General features: G+C 52.9%; 2 protein-coding genes across 8 annotated transcripts in view; one reads left to right on the plus strand and one right to left on the minus strand.

Moving 5' to 3' along the window:
* Positions 1 to 647: 647 nt before the first annotated feature.
* Positions 648 to 2,551, plus strand: LOC122165239 (mucin-5AC-like). Its single transcript, XM_042828048.1, has 3 exons — positions 648 to 721; positions 827 to 2,430; positions 2,509 to 2,551. Exons 1-2 carry the CDS (start codon positions 661 to 663, stop codon positions 2,356 to 2,358), a joined length of 1,593 nt encoding a protein of 530 aa, XP_042683982.1. The 5' UTR covers positions 648 to 660; the 3' UTR covers positions 2,359 to 2,430; positions 2,509 to 2,551.
* A 2,027-nt stretch (positions 2,552 to 4,578) lies between these two features.
* The window catches only part of TNRC6A (trinucleotide repeat containing adaptor 6A), a 42,994-nt gene continuing 35,059 nt past the window's right edge, over positions 4,579 to 12,513 (minus strand). For 4 of the 7 annotated variants that reach the window (XM_042827535.1, XM_042827534.1, XM_042827533.1 and 1 more), the window contains 8 exons: positions 11,603 to 11,737; positions 10,024 to 10,182; positions 9,484 to 9,624; positions 8,878 to 8,985; positions 8,451 to 8,672; positions 7,815 to 7,885; positions 7,567 to 7,706; positions 4,579 to 7,355 (listed from right to left, as the gene is read on the minus strand). In XM_042827535.1, coding sequence (XP_042683469.1) covers positions 6,980 to 7,355; positions 7,567 to 7,706; positions 7,815 to 7,885; positions 8,451 to 8,672; positions 8,878 to 8,985; positions 9,484 to 9,624; positions 10,024 to 10,182; positions 11,603 to 11,737 — 1,352 coding nt within the window. In that variant the 3' untranslated portion in view covers positions 4,579 to 6,979. The remainder of the gene's footprint in view (positions 7,356 to 7,566; positions 7,707 to 7,814; positions 7,886 to 8,450; positions 8,673 to 8,877; positions 8,986 to 9,483; positions 9,625 to 10,023; positions 10,183 to 11,602; positions 11,738 to 12,513) is intronic. The other 3 variants (XM_042827536.1, XM_042827531.1, XM_042827537.1) reach the window with 1 other exon arrangement.

Here is a 12,513-nt window from a genome sequence, read left to right on the forward strand (position 1 = left end):
GGCCGCGGCCCCGTTTTCCCCGGGGGATGCGCGTCCCCCCCGTGCAGGGGCGGCGTCCTCGCGCGCGTCCCCGTGCCGGCGTCTCGGGGCGGGGGGCTCGGAGGGGCGCCGGGCCGGGCGGTTCCTTCGTCGGCTCGGAGCGGCGCTCCGTCCCGTCCGTCCGGTGCCCGCGGGGCCGCGCAGCGCAGGGCCGGCAGCGGCTGCGTTCCGCGCGCCGAGACAAAGGCGGCGGGATCCAGCCGGGCGCTGAGCGATGCCCGCGCTTTTCCCTTCGCAGGAAATGACTCCCGAGGCACAAAGGGCCCCACGCCCGCCGCTGCCCCGCGGGAGCCGCGTGCAAAGCTTGGAAAACGCTTCACCCTTCGCGTAGCCCTGCGCGGCTCTGCTCCGCGCCGCTCTGCCGGGGAGGGGCGGCTCCGTGCCCGCACGTGCGGTGCTTTCTGGCGGCGCCTCGGGCTCGTGCCGGTGTGCGGGCGGAGCCTTCGGGGGCGCGAGGCCGCGGTGCGGGACGGCCGTATCTCCGCCGCGCCATCGCCGCCTGCCGGGGCTTTTGGGGGGGACGATGCACTGAGCCCCGTGCTCGGCGCTGACGCCCGATCCGTTCCTTCCGCAGTTCTCGTGGGCTGCTGCGCGCGGCTCTGCCCCGCTCTCGGCAGCGGGATGGGCTCCACGCGGGGCACGGCCGTCCCCTGCGCCCACCCAGGGGAGGGTTGCCGGACAGGTACCGTACCGCGGATGGGCTTTTTGCCTGCGGGGTGGGCCCGCGTGTTGGTGCTGTGCCAGAGGGCGCCCGCCCCGCTCAGCATCCCTCTGCCTGTGCCCGCAGATCCACAACACGGAGCGGGGTGGCTGCAAACAGAGGCTGAGCTGTTCCCCTTCCCTGGGACCCCACCCGGGACTGCTGAGCCCTCCGGCACAAGCAGCAGCCCTGGGGAGGCCGGGACGGACCCTGCAGTGCGGGATGGAGTGAGCACCGCGGCACAGCCTTCACCCTCTGCTGGTGCCACTGATGCAGCTGCAGGCAGAGAGGGAACGTCTCCTACACCCCCTGGGGAGAGCCCAGCCAGGGTGTTCACAGCAGTCACCATGGAGCTCAGCACAGCTCCAGCCATCAGCACTGCCCCCAAGACTGAGCCCATAGGAAATGAGAAGGCAGAGAGTTCCCCAACCCCACAGAGGACCCTGTCGCATTCATCGTCCCACATGATGGTGCCCAGCAGCTCTAGGGGGCAGTGGGGAACCCCCAGCACTGTGAGGACAGCGCTCACACAGAGCTGGGAGGGCTCACTTAACCCCTCACACCCTGCCCTGGAGCCAGAGGGCAGGGGTGCCACCATCCCACCCAGTGACATCAGAGCAGGGACCCCCCAGGGCCACACAGCAGACAGCCCTGTGCCGGGGACGAGTGGGACACTGTCTTTTGTGGGGGGGCTGCAGAGTCTGCAGAGCCCCCCTGGGGAACTAGGAAGGATTCATCAGGTGCTGGCAGGGACAGGGCCAGTAGGAGAGTCCCACTCATTGCAGGGGACAACCATGGCCTGGCTGGGTCCTCATGCCACTTCCCGCCCCCCTCTGCTGTTCTCAGGGGTTGCTGGCCATGGAGGGCGGATGTGGCATCCCAAGGGCCCTGGGGCCAGCACGACCCTACTGCCCATGGAGTCACGTCTGCCTCCTGACCCTAGCACCACAGCCGCTGTCCTAGGGGTGACATTCCCTGGCCCTGAGGGAGCCCCAGACCTGACCACGGAGGTGTTGGGGCTGCTAAACATTCAGAGTCCCCCTGGGCCCAACCATGTCCCCATGAATCAGACCTGGCATATCTCAGCCTTGCCAGGGGAAGCCCCACCGTCACTGGGCCCACAGCCCTCCCTGGGGCTCATCCCTACTGCAGACACCCACCCAGCAGCGTCCCCAGGGCATGAACATGCTGAGAGGCCTCAGGTCCCAGGAGGGACCCCGGTGTGGGCAGGTGATGCTGGGCCTTGGGCAGTGACTGCACCACCAAGCACAGCCCTTCCCGCGGCCCCCAGCTCTCCACTGCAGCCAGCCCTGACCAAACCCACGTCATCTCCACCTCTGCTGACCTTTAGCACCAGCATCACCAGCACTGCCACCAGCACACCTACTGCTACCAGCACAGCCACTGCCACCAGCCCCGCACTGCTCAGGGGTGAGAGGACGGCCCCGCTGGATCCCATCAGTGCTGCATGTCGGGGGGGCTGTGGAGGAGCTGACGCGGGGGCCCAGTGCGGTGCCAGGGTCCCCCCATCAGCCCACAGACCCCCCCCGGGGGCACAGAGCCGCCTCCTTCACAGAGCAGCCCTACGGAGCGGCCACACGCTGACCCCACATGCGTGACACCAAACCCAGAGACAGCAGGCAGGGCCACCCCGGAGTTCATCGTGGAGGATGAACCGCCGCAGCTGCGAGGTGGGCTGCGGGGTGACCCTCCCGGGAGCCGCCGGCACGGGCAGCGGTGGCGATGCCGAGCCCTTTCTGTCCCCGCAGCGTCCCTCCTGCGCGTGCCCTGCGAGCTGGCGCTGGACATGGCCTTCGTGCCCGCGCTGCGCGACCCCGCGTCCCACGAGCACCACGTGCTGCTGAGCGGCCTCAACCGGACGGTGAGCGTGGGGCCGCCCCGTGGGGAGGAGCATCGCGCTGGGGCGGTCCCGCATTGGCACCCATGGCTCCCGCGCAGGTGGCGGCCCGGCTGGCGGCGGTGCGCGGCTTCGTGCGTCTCGAGGTGACCGCCGTCAGGTAGGGACGGCCCCGCAGTGCCCGGCGTTCCCGCGGCCGTTCGGGGTGATGCGGGGCGCAGTCGCAGTGTCGTGTCCCGCAGGGCGGGCAGCCCCCGTCAGGTGGTGCTGCACTACGACGCGCTGTTCGCGGCCGAGCTGGTGCGGGCGGCGGCGCTGGGAGCGCTCCTCGACGCGGCGCTGCGCTCCGGCGGAGCTGCGGCGGTGGGCGCCGCCCGCGTCCTGCGGCACACGGCACGCGGTGAGTGCGGGCGGGCGGCGCGGGGCCCGGCGGCTCTCGGAGGGTGCGGAGCGGCACGGCCCCGCCGCCTTCCTCTCTCCCGCTCTCCTATCAGCGCCGGAACCCTGCGCGGCGCTGTTCTCCTGCCCCGACGGCTTCGCCTGCGTCGTGAGGGCGGACGGGAACGCCACGTGCACGTCCCTCTGCCACCGCGACTACTGCCGCAACCACGGCGTGTGCGCGCACCCCCGGGGCCGCGGCCCGCTCTGCCGGTGGGTGCCGCCCCGCCCAACCCCCCAACGCCGCGAGCGGCAGCCGCTCAGCGCCCCGCATCCCCGCACAGGTGCCCCGCGGGCAGCGACGTTTGGTTCGTGGGGCTGCGCTGCGAGCGGCGAGTGACGCTGGCGGGGCTGCTGGGCGCGGCCGCGGGCGCTCTGCTCGGCGTCGTCCTTCTGGGGATCGCCGTCGGGGCCGCCGTGGTCCGCAGGTTCCGGGCGCTGCTGCGGGAGGCGCGGGCCGAGCAGGGCCGCAGCAGGTGGGTGCGGGTGGGAGCGGGGCCGGGAGCCCCCGGGGACGGACGGCGCCCCGGAGCTCCGCAGCGCTCATCGCCCGCAGCTACCGCCGCTTCTGCCGCCCGGACGAGGCCGCGGCCCCGCACTGGGCGCGCTCGTGGCCCGGCTCGGGCAGCTCCCTGGACAACCCCGCCTTCAGCCGCTCGGAGGAGCTCCTGCACCTGCACCTCCCGGACGACGGCTGCTGCTGCCGCAGCGACCCCCTCAGCGCCGCGCAGCGCCCGGAGCTGCCCGCCCGCGGACACGGGTAGGTGCGGGGCTGCGGGCACGGGGAGCTGCGGGGTCGAGCTCAGCCCCTCGCGTGCTCCCGGGTCCGACGGCGCAGCGCCATTCTGCAGCCCGGTGCCGCAGGGGTGGTTTTCCCCCGTTAAGGAGCGGTGCAGAAAGGCTCAGAGCTGCAGCGGGAATTGTGTGCGTGCCCACGAGGGCTCGTAATTAGCGCTAGGGATTACTGTGAAATAAGGGAGCGGGACCGGGGGCACAGCCTCCCGCATTCCAAGCCCTTCTGTTTGGCACCGCCGCTCTCAGAACGGCCCCAGCTGGCTGCAGCTGCAGCACAACAGCCCAGCACTGCATCACTCTCCCGAGGGCCCCGGCGTTGCTGTGCCAGGAACACACTTTGACCCCCTCCCACCTATTCTAATCCCCAACGGATTTTGCCACCAGCTTCCAGTACGGCTGGGACACGAGCTGCAGCAGCATGAACGAACCCATGGTCGACTCAGGCAAAGCCAGTGACGTCTCGGTGTCCAGCTGGCCCGTGGAGCCCAACCCCTGGGCGCCCTTCTCCCTCCTGCAGCAGCACTCCAGGCAGCAACCGGTGAGCATCAGGCCCGAGCTGGGGGGCACGCAGGTCACATTTTCCCTTCCAAGGGCGGGAACACGGATCGAGGGCCCCTCCTGTGCCAGCCCCCCCTGTCCCCAGCAGCCAGGCAGGCGGCCGCGCTCCTTCTGCGAGGGGATGGAGCTGTGTACGCTGGAGCGGAGCTGGACGGCCTGAGCGCTACAGACTGAACCGTGGCACCAAGCATCAGCTTTAAAACCAACCACATTTTATTTCCACGTAACAAGCTCAGTGAAAGAAGTCCAAACACTTTGACAATACAATCAACGCGGGCGTGATGTCAGTTCCACTCGATGCGGAGTCCTGAAAGATTATCAGGCAACGGTTTCACCGGGGTCAGAGCAGACTTGGGAAGCCAGCTTGGGCTGGGACAGCGTGGTTCGTAGCGATAGGTACAGAAGTGTCCAATAACACACAATGCTGGCATCCAACAGAGTTAATGACTTACATCCGGCAATTTGAAAATAAAGGCTAACAGATTGTTGAAGTCACATCATACTATGTACATATATGGTCTGCCCTATAGCCATTTCAGAACAAGCTAAGCCACTGTGAAGTGAAATACAAATTAAGCGCTGCTGCATTGTTTGTCATGATTAATGTAAATGAGGTATAAATTTAAACACCAGGACGTTTTAAGCATTAAAGTTTATTTTCCAAAATGCTCTCCTTATTTGCAAGTGTCCTCTTGAGCATCTAGCAGGGCACAAATGGTGGGGGGCGGTGGAAGTGGATGGAGGAGGGCAGCGGGATTCCAAAGGTGCTCAAATAGAAAAGGAAAAGCAAGCTGCAGGTTTCTGCACTTAGATTCTCAGCTCACAGTGGGCAAGGCTGAGGGAGAGTTTTGCTAGGATAAAATGCAGATTTGTTCATAAAAAAAAAACAAAAAAAGAAATCAGAAGGCTAAAAGAAAAATCAAACTATGGGGATACAGAGCTCTATCGTTTGATATTTTCATCGTATAGAAAACAGCCTACAAATAAAGTCACAAAAAATAGACAGTTATATGCTGAGCAGCCAAAAACATCATGATTTATTAATATCTGGAGAAACTTCATAATTCAAACACAACCAAACTGTACATTTTACAATCACATTCTATTTGTAAACAGTTAAAAGCCACTGACTTCTTTTGCATCTTCGGACACAAACGGTTAGAATCAAGGCAATGAAATGATGGCGATTTCTGCACTGTTAAAGTTTTTACCCTTGCCTAGTCTCGAATGCACCGACTAAACAAGCATCACGTAACACCTTTTGTGGCAGAGATGTAACTCGTCACTTTTGCAAGAAAGTATTTGCGAGAACTTTTCAAACATTTAAAACTTTTGTACAACAAACAATTCTGTAAGCCCAATCACTTGGTTACAGTATGCATAGTTACTCAGTTCGGCTTTAAGGTACGACAGTTAAACGTTAACACAGTCACAAAGCAGGAACAGCCACTCGATGGGATTACAAAAGAATCGTAGAACTACGGATTATCAGCAAACCACCACCACTCACTAATAAAAAGACAGCGTCAGAAAGCAGGATGTCCAACTCCAGCTCCAAGCGTGTTTTTTTTGGCAGAGAAAAGTCTTACAGAGCAATAAGTATCAGTGCTAAAAGTTGAGTTTTTTTTTTTTTTTTTTCCTATAAGAAACTACAAGGAGTTTTTACTGGGGAACTGGTTTTCCTGAGAGCCATGCTCTTTGATTTAGGATACAGGAATAGAAAACAAAAGGACATGGCCAAACACTGTTCGTTATTCCCAGAGATAGAAAGCATCTTTTTCATTCTCCATTTTTTTTTTTTTGTCTTTTTAAAAATTTTTAAAATGATGGAAGAGTAAACATTTTTCTCAAAAAACAAAAACAAAGATTCTGTAAACAAGGAGGCCCCGACATGCGGGCACCCCCAAAACAAAATTGAAAGCCTATTGAAAGTGCAGGACCCCCCTGGCTTGCAGGCTGGGTTGCAAGTCACAGCTGTGGCCACAGTTTTTTAAACTGCAGAGCTAAATTCTTTAGTTTTTATACATGAAAAAACTGGTGCAATACTTTCATTCATAATCCTAAGTCAGTATCATCACTTGATCTTTAAACGCCACAATACCACAACAAGGTAGGCATACATCAAGGCATAGTAGAGAGCGCACACTGTTTGTTAAGAACATCCTTGAGTAAACATTTACACGTGAACTGCTGCCTCCCCGGTATTGCCGATTGGACAGAGAGAACATCATTCAGTGCAAAGGTAAAAAAGCTCATACTCCAACATCATCAGCAAAATGCAAAACAAAAAAGAAAAAAAAAAAGGAATTTCAAAGAATAAACATGATGAATATACACAAATGAGCTCATTCCAAGCAGTTTTATATGGATAGCACTATCTGGAAGTGTAAATATATACTTTTTCACATTATAATATTGGCCTGCATGATTCAAGTACTCAAACTGATATGTTTCGGGCTAAAACAAAGTGGAAAATGTGCAGAAAGTAACTGTTTCCACAGGTGACCCCCTTGCTGTAGGTGAAAAGTCCAAATTAGTGCTGCTTTGTTACATTTTGAGGTCACAGTTTATTAGTTGAAAAAAGTAAAAGGTTACATGGACTCTCCACCTCCACCTAGGTGGTCAACAGAAAGGAAAGCGTTGATGGGGGATGGGCTGCTAATTCCCCTGGTGTCATTGCTGCTCGGGGCGCCCCACAGGCTCGTGGAATAGTTGGGGCTCCCCCAGAGTGAAGTGCCATGAAGGTCTCCACTGCTAGTTCCCGACAGCCCAGCACCATTCCAGTGATTTAGATCATTACGGTTTGAGAACGAATGGGAACCGTCAATGGATCCGAGTCGGGTCTGGCTGGATCCCAGAGATTGCCAGCCAGGAGACGGAGTCAGAGACTGGCCTTGTGCAAAGAAGCGACTAATCTCCTCTTCACTGGCAAACTCAGCAAGAATAGTAGTGTTCCCTAAAACACACCTGCGGGAGGACAAGAGCACATTTCAAAGAGGTTCTCTCCACCCTCGCCTCTGTGTTAACAAAGCACTCCAAGCACCCTGCCGTCAGCCCCTCAGATGCTGAGCTGCCACCGAGAATCCTCACATGCCTGCACACGGGAAGTGCTTCAACCTCAACAAGGCATTTGCAACCACTTAAAATTCAGACTAAGAGAAGGAAAAACAAAACTTACATGTGCAGAGATTTTTGTGCCTTCACTACCTCTTCTTTTGAACTGTAACGGACCAAAGCATTACCATGTGGGAGGTTAAGGTGGAATGTTATTAGTGGACCGTGCTGCATGCACAGAGTACGCAGGGTTGAGCCATCGATCTGAGGGTGAAACAAATGGCAGGGGTGAGAACAGGCAGCACGAAGCTTGGACTGGAGCAGGGCTGTGCTGCCCTGCCAGCCAACACAGCCACAGAGCCCCAGCCTTACCTGAGGTGTAAGGTTTTTCAGAACAAGCCAATTTGTTATTCTCCCTGAGCTGCTCTCACCCCAGCTTGAACCTAAGAGAAAAAGAAAGCAGTAAGTGCCTTGTTATACTGAACACAGAGGCATTAGGAGAAGCACATAAGCAGCTGCGTGGCAACTGACAGGAGTGCTGATGAAGGAGAAGAAACTGCTGTAAGATAATTGTAACTGAAAAAAAAAAAAAACCCATAAAAAATACATCAAGTGTATTTGTTTCCACTCACTGCAAGCTAAGAATAGTTATGAAGCCTGGCCAAGGACTCCCCATAGTACATATCATGATCCAGCTCGTTATATGAGCCACTCTAGGAGCAACGCTGATCAGGCAACCATGTTCAGCTGCACAGATGTCAAACTCTAAGCCTTTGGTGAGATGTTTCACAAATGAGCAGAAATAACAGGACTGTCACCCACATTACTGCTGCACACAATGCCTAAAAGCCACAACACAGTCCTAAACCCAATTTTGCCTGGTGGATCTTCAGCAATGCAGTTCAGGAGATACAAACCCGTTTTTGCTTTTGGGAAGAGAAATGCTATGGGGTACCAGCTGACACTGAAATTATGTAGCTTAACAACAAAAACCATCGTTATTCTTACCAGGGGTATATCTGGCATCAGAATTTCCCCATCCTCCACCCAAACGAAGGGAATTATCCCAAGTGGACAAAGGTGGTTTCTGGCCTGTTAGCCCTGGAGGTGGGCGGGATGGAGCAGTGATGCTTTTAGGTGGCAAAGGGACCTTCCACAGCTCATGAGCCAGAGAGGTGTTAGTGACTGATCCAGGAGACCATGTTGATTTGGAATCACTGTTTCTGGCTACTAGAAGACAAAGACAACAAGAAATCAATGCTCTGTGGAACTCGCATCAGTCTACAAATAAAAGCTGTTAAATGAGAGTAAAAAAAAGACTTGAGTTACCACTCAGATGAGATCCCATTAATAACTTTTATTGACAACTCAGCAAGTCAATGAAGCACATGAAAGGCACAAAACCTCTGCTTGGAGCAACGCAAGATGACGTTACCTGAAGTGCTTTGTGCTGTACTGCTGAGGGAAACATTGTAGTTGGAGGCACGAATGGATGACCAGGCACTAGTTGAAGGCAGCGTGGTGTTCAAAGATGAGGATGACCCTACAACAAAAATAGAAATCCATCACAGGACAGTGTGTCAATATTGCAAAAATATCAGAAGACTGAACATGCCTGCAGAGTCAAACAAAGGACCTTTTCCACTCTTCTGAGTCCTCATTCTTAACCGAGGGCAAGTGGTGGCAAGCATGCTCAACATCAGGAAGCACCCTGCACTCACTCCCCACAAGCAAAGCTCATTCCATTACTGCAGTGACTACACTGCCTGCTTTCCAACACACTGCCTGTCTGTGCTCAGGAGGATTACATCAGAACGCCCATCAGTGGTGCTCACTCACTCTTAACTGCATTCTTGGAATATCTGCTGCATTGCATCAAGCAACAGTGTCTGATCCAAAGATGAGCATCCAGCCATGACATCCACAACACGACAGATAAACAAGATGAGAAAGCAGCAAATATATCTTCAAACCAACCACTGCTCTACGTGACAGCAAGAAGCCTGCAGCACGACCCACGGCAAGGCGCCCGCAGACGTACCACTGTTCCTGTCCCTGAGGTGGTCAACTTCCCGCACAGTATTAATTGACAGATTGTTTATGACACTGCCAGGAGTGACGTAAGGGTCAGTTTCAGGGTCGATGTTTGGATAACCTTTCCATGGCTCACCAGGACGAAATTCTAGGAACAGAGATTCAGAAAAGAAGTTTTTGTGTTGGTTTTTTTTTCCCATTGTTGTTATTACTTTTTTTTTTTAAAATCAGGAGGCAGAGCTGTATTGCTAAGATAAGTGGATGACTTACAATCCAACACCTTTTAAGTACTTAATTTACTCATTTTAGTCTTCACCTTCTTATATCTAGTTTTTCAGCCCCACCTCACCAGAGTAAAATTTCCAAGCAGGGAGATACGTTTCTCTGTGCAATCAAACCACTGCTCTCAATTTTTATCAGCTAAAAGCACAGTCCTTCCCAGCTTTCTGTGTATGTTTTTGTGACCCTCCACATGTAACAACCAAGGGATCTGGAAGAATGCAGAGCAGTAAGAGCCATGCAAGCAGTAAGTGGTGGCACTGCATACCTGGTGGCCAGTTAACACTGCTAGAGCCATTAGGCGATTTGGCACGGGGCCAGCCATCCCCAATAGATCCAGGAGGACTGGCTGGTGAAGAACTGCTGTTCATAAAGTCATATGGAACAAACGGAGACTCTTCCAGTCTAAAACCACTTGAAATAGCACCTACATTAAAAAAAAAAAAAAAAGTCATGTTTTCTACAGACAATTCTGGGTATAAATTGCACACGTGTAAAATAAAAACAAGCCCATGTAAAGCAGTCATAAAATACATGCCAGCATACTGTTCTGTTATCATGTAGAGTTACACAGACAGTCATAGAAGTGCACATAATCTAAAATGGAAGGTCTCTGAGTAACTGACCAGAAGACCTCAAGAATGCAATCCCATGCCATCGTTCCAAAACCAGTACACTTATAAATTTAACTAAAATATTAACTCAAGAGAATAAAACCATGATGTAAGACTCCAGCTGGATAACAAATAGAGCAATATTCTGTGACGAGAATGCTCCTGACAAAGTACCTGCTAAGACTGAAAAGACCTTTAACTACTGGAAAGCTCTTAAGTTTTACTCCTATTTCTGTAAGGAAAAGAAAAAGTTATCGGCAGCAGAGCAGGGAATAAAAGCAACTTTCACAGTTCTGTGCAAATCCTGTCCGAACTTTGAAAGTTATACAGCAAAAAAAGCTATATTCTACAGTTTCAGAGGAATATACAGCTGTTGCTGTTGATTTAGTGCAATGGAGTTCAAATGATCAAATTTGTAACACTGTTCGGAAAACGTTACCTACAGTTAAAACACCAACACTTCTGACTTCCACGGCTAATAACTGGCTGAAGCTTAGAGCAAGCAAGTGCAGCAGCAGGATGTCCCCACTACATGCTTCAGGCAGCAAACTATTTCATAGTATTAAAGCAGCTGACAAATCTAAAAATATCCAAACAATCTGAAGACTGAACAGTAATAGGAGACTGGAGACATTTTTAACTATCTTTAGACATAGAACCTTTGTGTTACAGACTCAAGGTTTAACTGGATGAAATTTCAAGCAACTGCAACAGTTGAAACATCACGTGAATCCTGATCACTGGAATGAAATATCAGGGAACAGCTTCGGGTGGAGGGGACCATCTAGCTCCAAGCCCTCTGCCGTGGGCAGGGCTGCCACCCAGATCAGGCAGCCAGGGTCCAGCCAGCCCGGCCTCCACAGACAGCAGCACAGTGGGGCAGGGGTCGGCTTGAAAAATCTGAAGCCAGTTTTAAAATTGTATAAAGGCTTCCAATTCAGATTAAGGTAAAGCCAGTAGCAATAGGCATGCTGGAAGTCTTAAAAAGGAATCCTGCACACTGTTCCTACTAGTCTCATCACAGGATCACTTCTGTAAGTTAAAAATATTAAGAAAGCTATGGGCTGCTGTACAACAGAAGCAGCAAGTTTAGCACAGACAACACCATACAAACTACAGCAACACAAGTGTTACAACTACAAGCATAAATAAAGCAAACCTGCATCTTACACACAGAACTTGAAATTCAGAGGTTGTAGGTTAGATGCTATTTAAAGATGTGCTTTAACATACCATGTTTGCTGGAGTTTTGCTCTAAAGATGTGTTCACAGAAATGCTGTCTACTGTAGTCCATTTCCTCAGTCGAGATTGTGGTGGCTCTTTAATACTGCTCATATCCATGTTTACATTCAAGTTTGAGTTCATTCCTAAAGGATACACACAGCTTATGAAAGACAGCCTGGATGCCTTTATTCTGTTAATTACCACTACTGTTCCAATCAACATTCAAGAGCATACTACTACAGTTATTTCATGCTTCCAAGTCTGTACGAGAAACATGAGCTTAAGTAGCACTTGATGCAGTCAACTTACTACAGAAGCTAAGCTAAGCAATGCAAAGCACTCTGAAGTTCACAGCTGATGTCTTCATGCAGAAGTGCCAGTGGAAGAAGCCATTGTGGAAGAGAAATTAAAACGTAAACAACATCTAAAAGTGTGGCATTTTAGTACCAGAGCAGCAATGGTGTGACAGTTGAACTCATCTGTACAAAGCACAAGGACTGAACTGAGCTCAACTCTAAAACAGACAGACCTCTTTCCCAGCAGGAGGCTGTGTCAGAACATCCCTATTCAGCAGAAGTTACATACTGGAATTTGTAGTTAGACCCTGAACCCCATTTTTTTTCAGGCTTTAATATTCAAAATGCTTAATTCTGTAAAGGAATTGGAACATGACTGCAGCACTGGTCAAACTGGAGAGAAAAACCACACACACAACTCCTCAGATCTCTGCTTCTGATGGGTCTGGTGAATTCTGACCAATTCTGTCACCCTGAACACACACAGGGCTTCCTGCTCTCATGGCCACATCTTCTGGTGCTGACAGCAGAACATGGAGAAAACAACACACCACAAGATTTTCCAGAACACAATTTGGCAACTTCTGCTCCTCCTCACATGACTTTGCCACTCAGTAATATCC

The sequence above is a fragment of the Centrocercus urophasianus genome, unplaced genomic scaffold (genome assembly GCF_019232065.1).
Source record: "Centrocercus urophasianus isolate 14NV4802_14NV808 unplaced genomic scaffold, USGS_Curo_1.0 seq_29, whole genome shotgun sequence".
NCBI classification, from domain to species: Eukaryota; Metazoa; Chordata; class Aves; order Galliformes; family Phasianidae; genus Centrocercus; species Centrocercus urophasianus.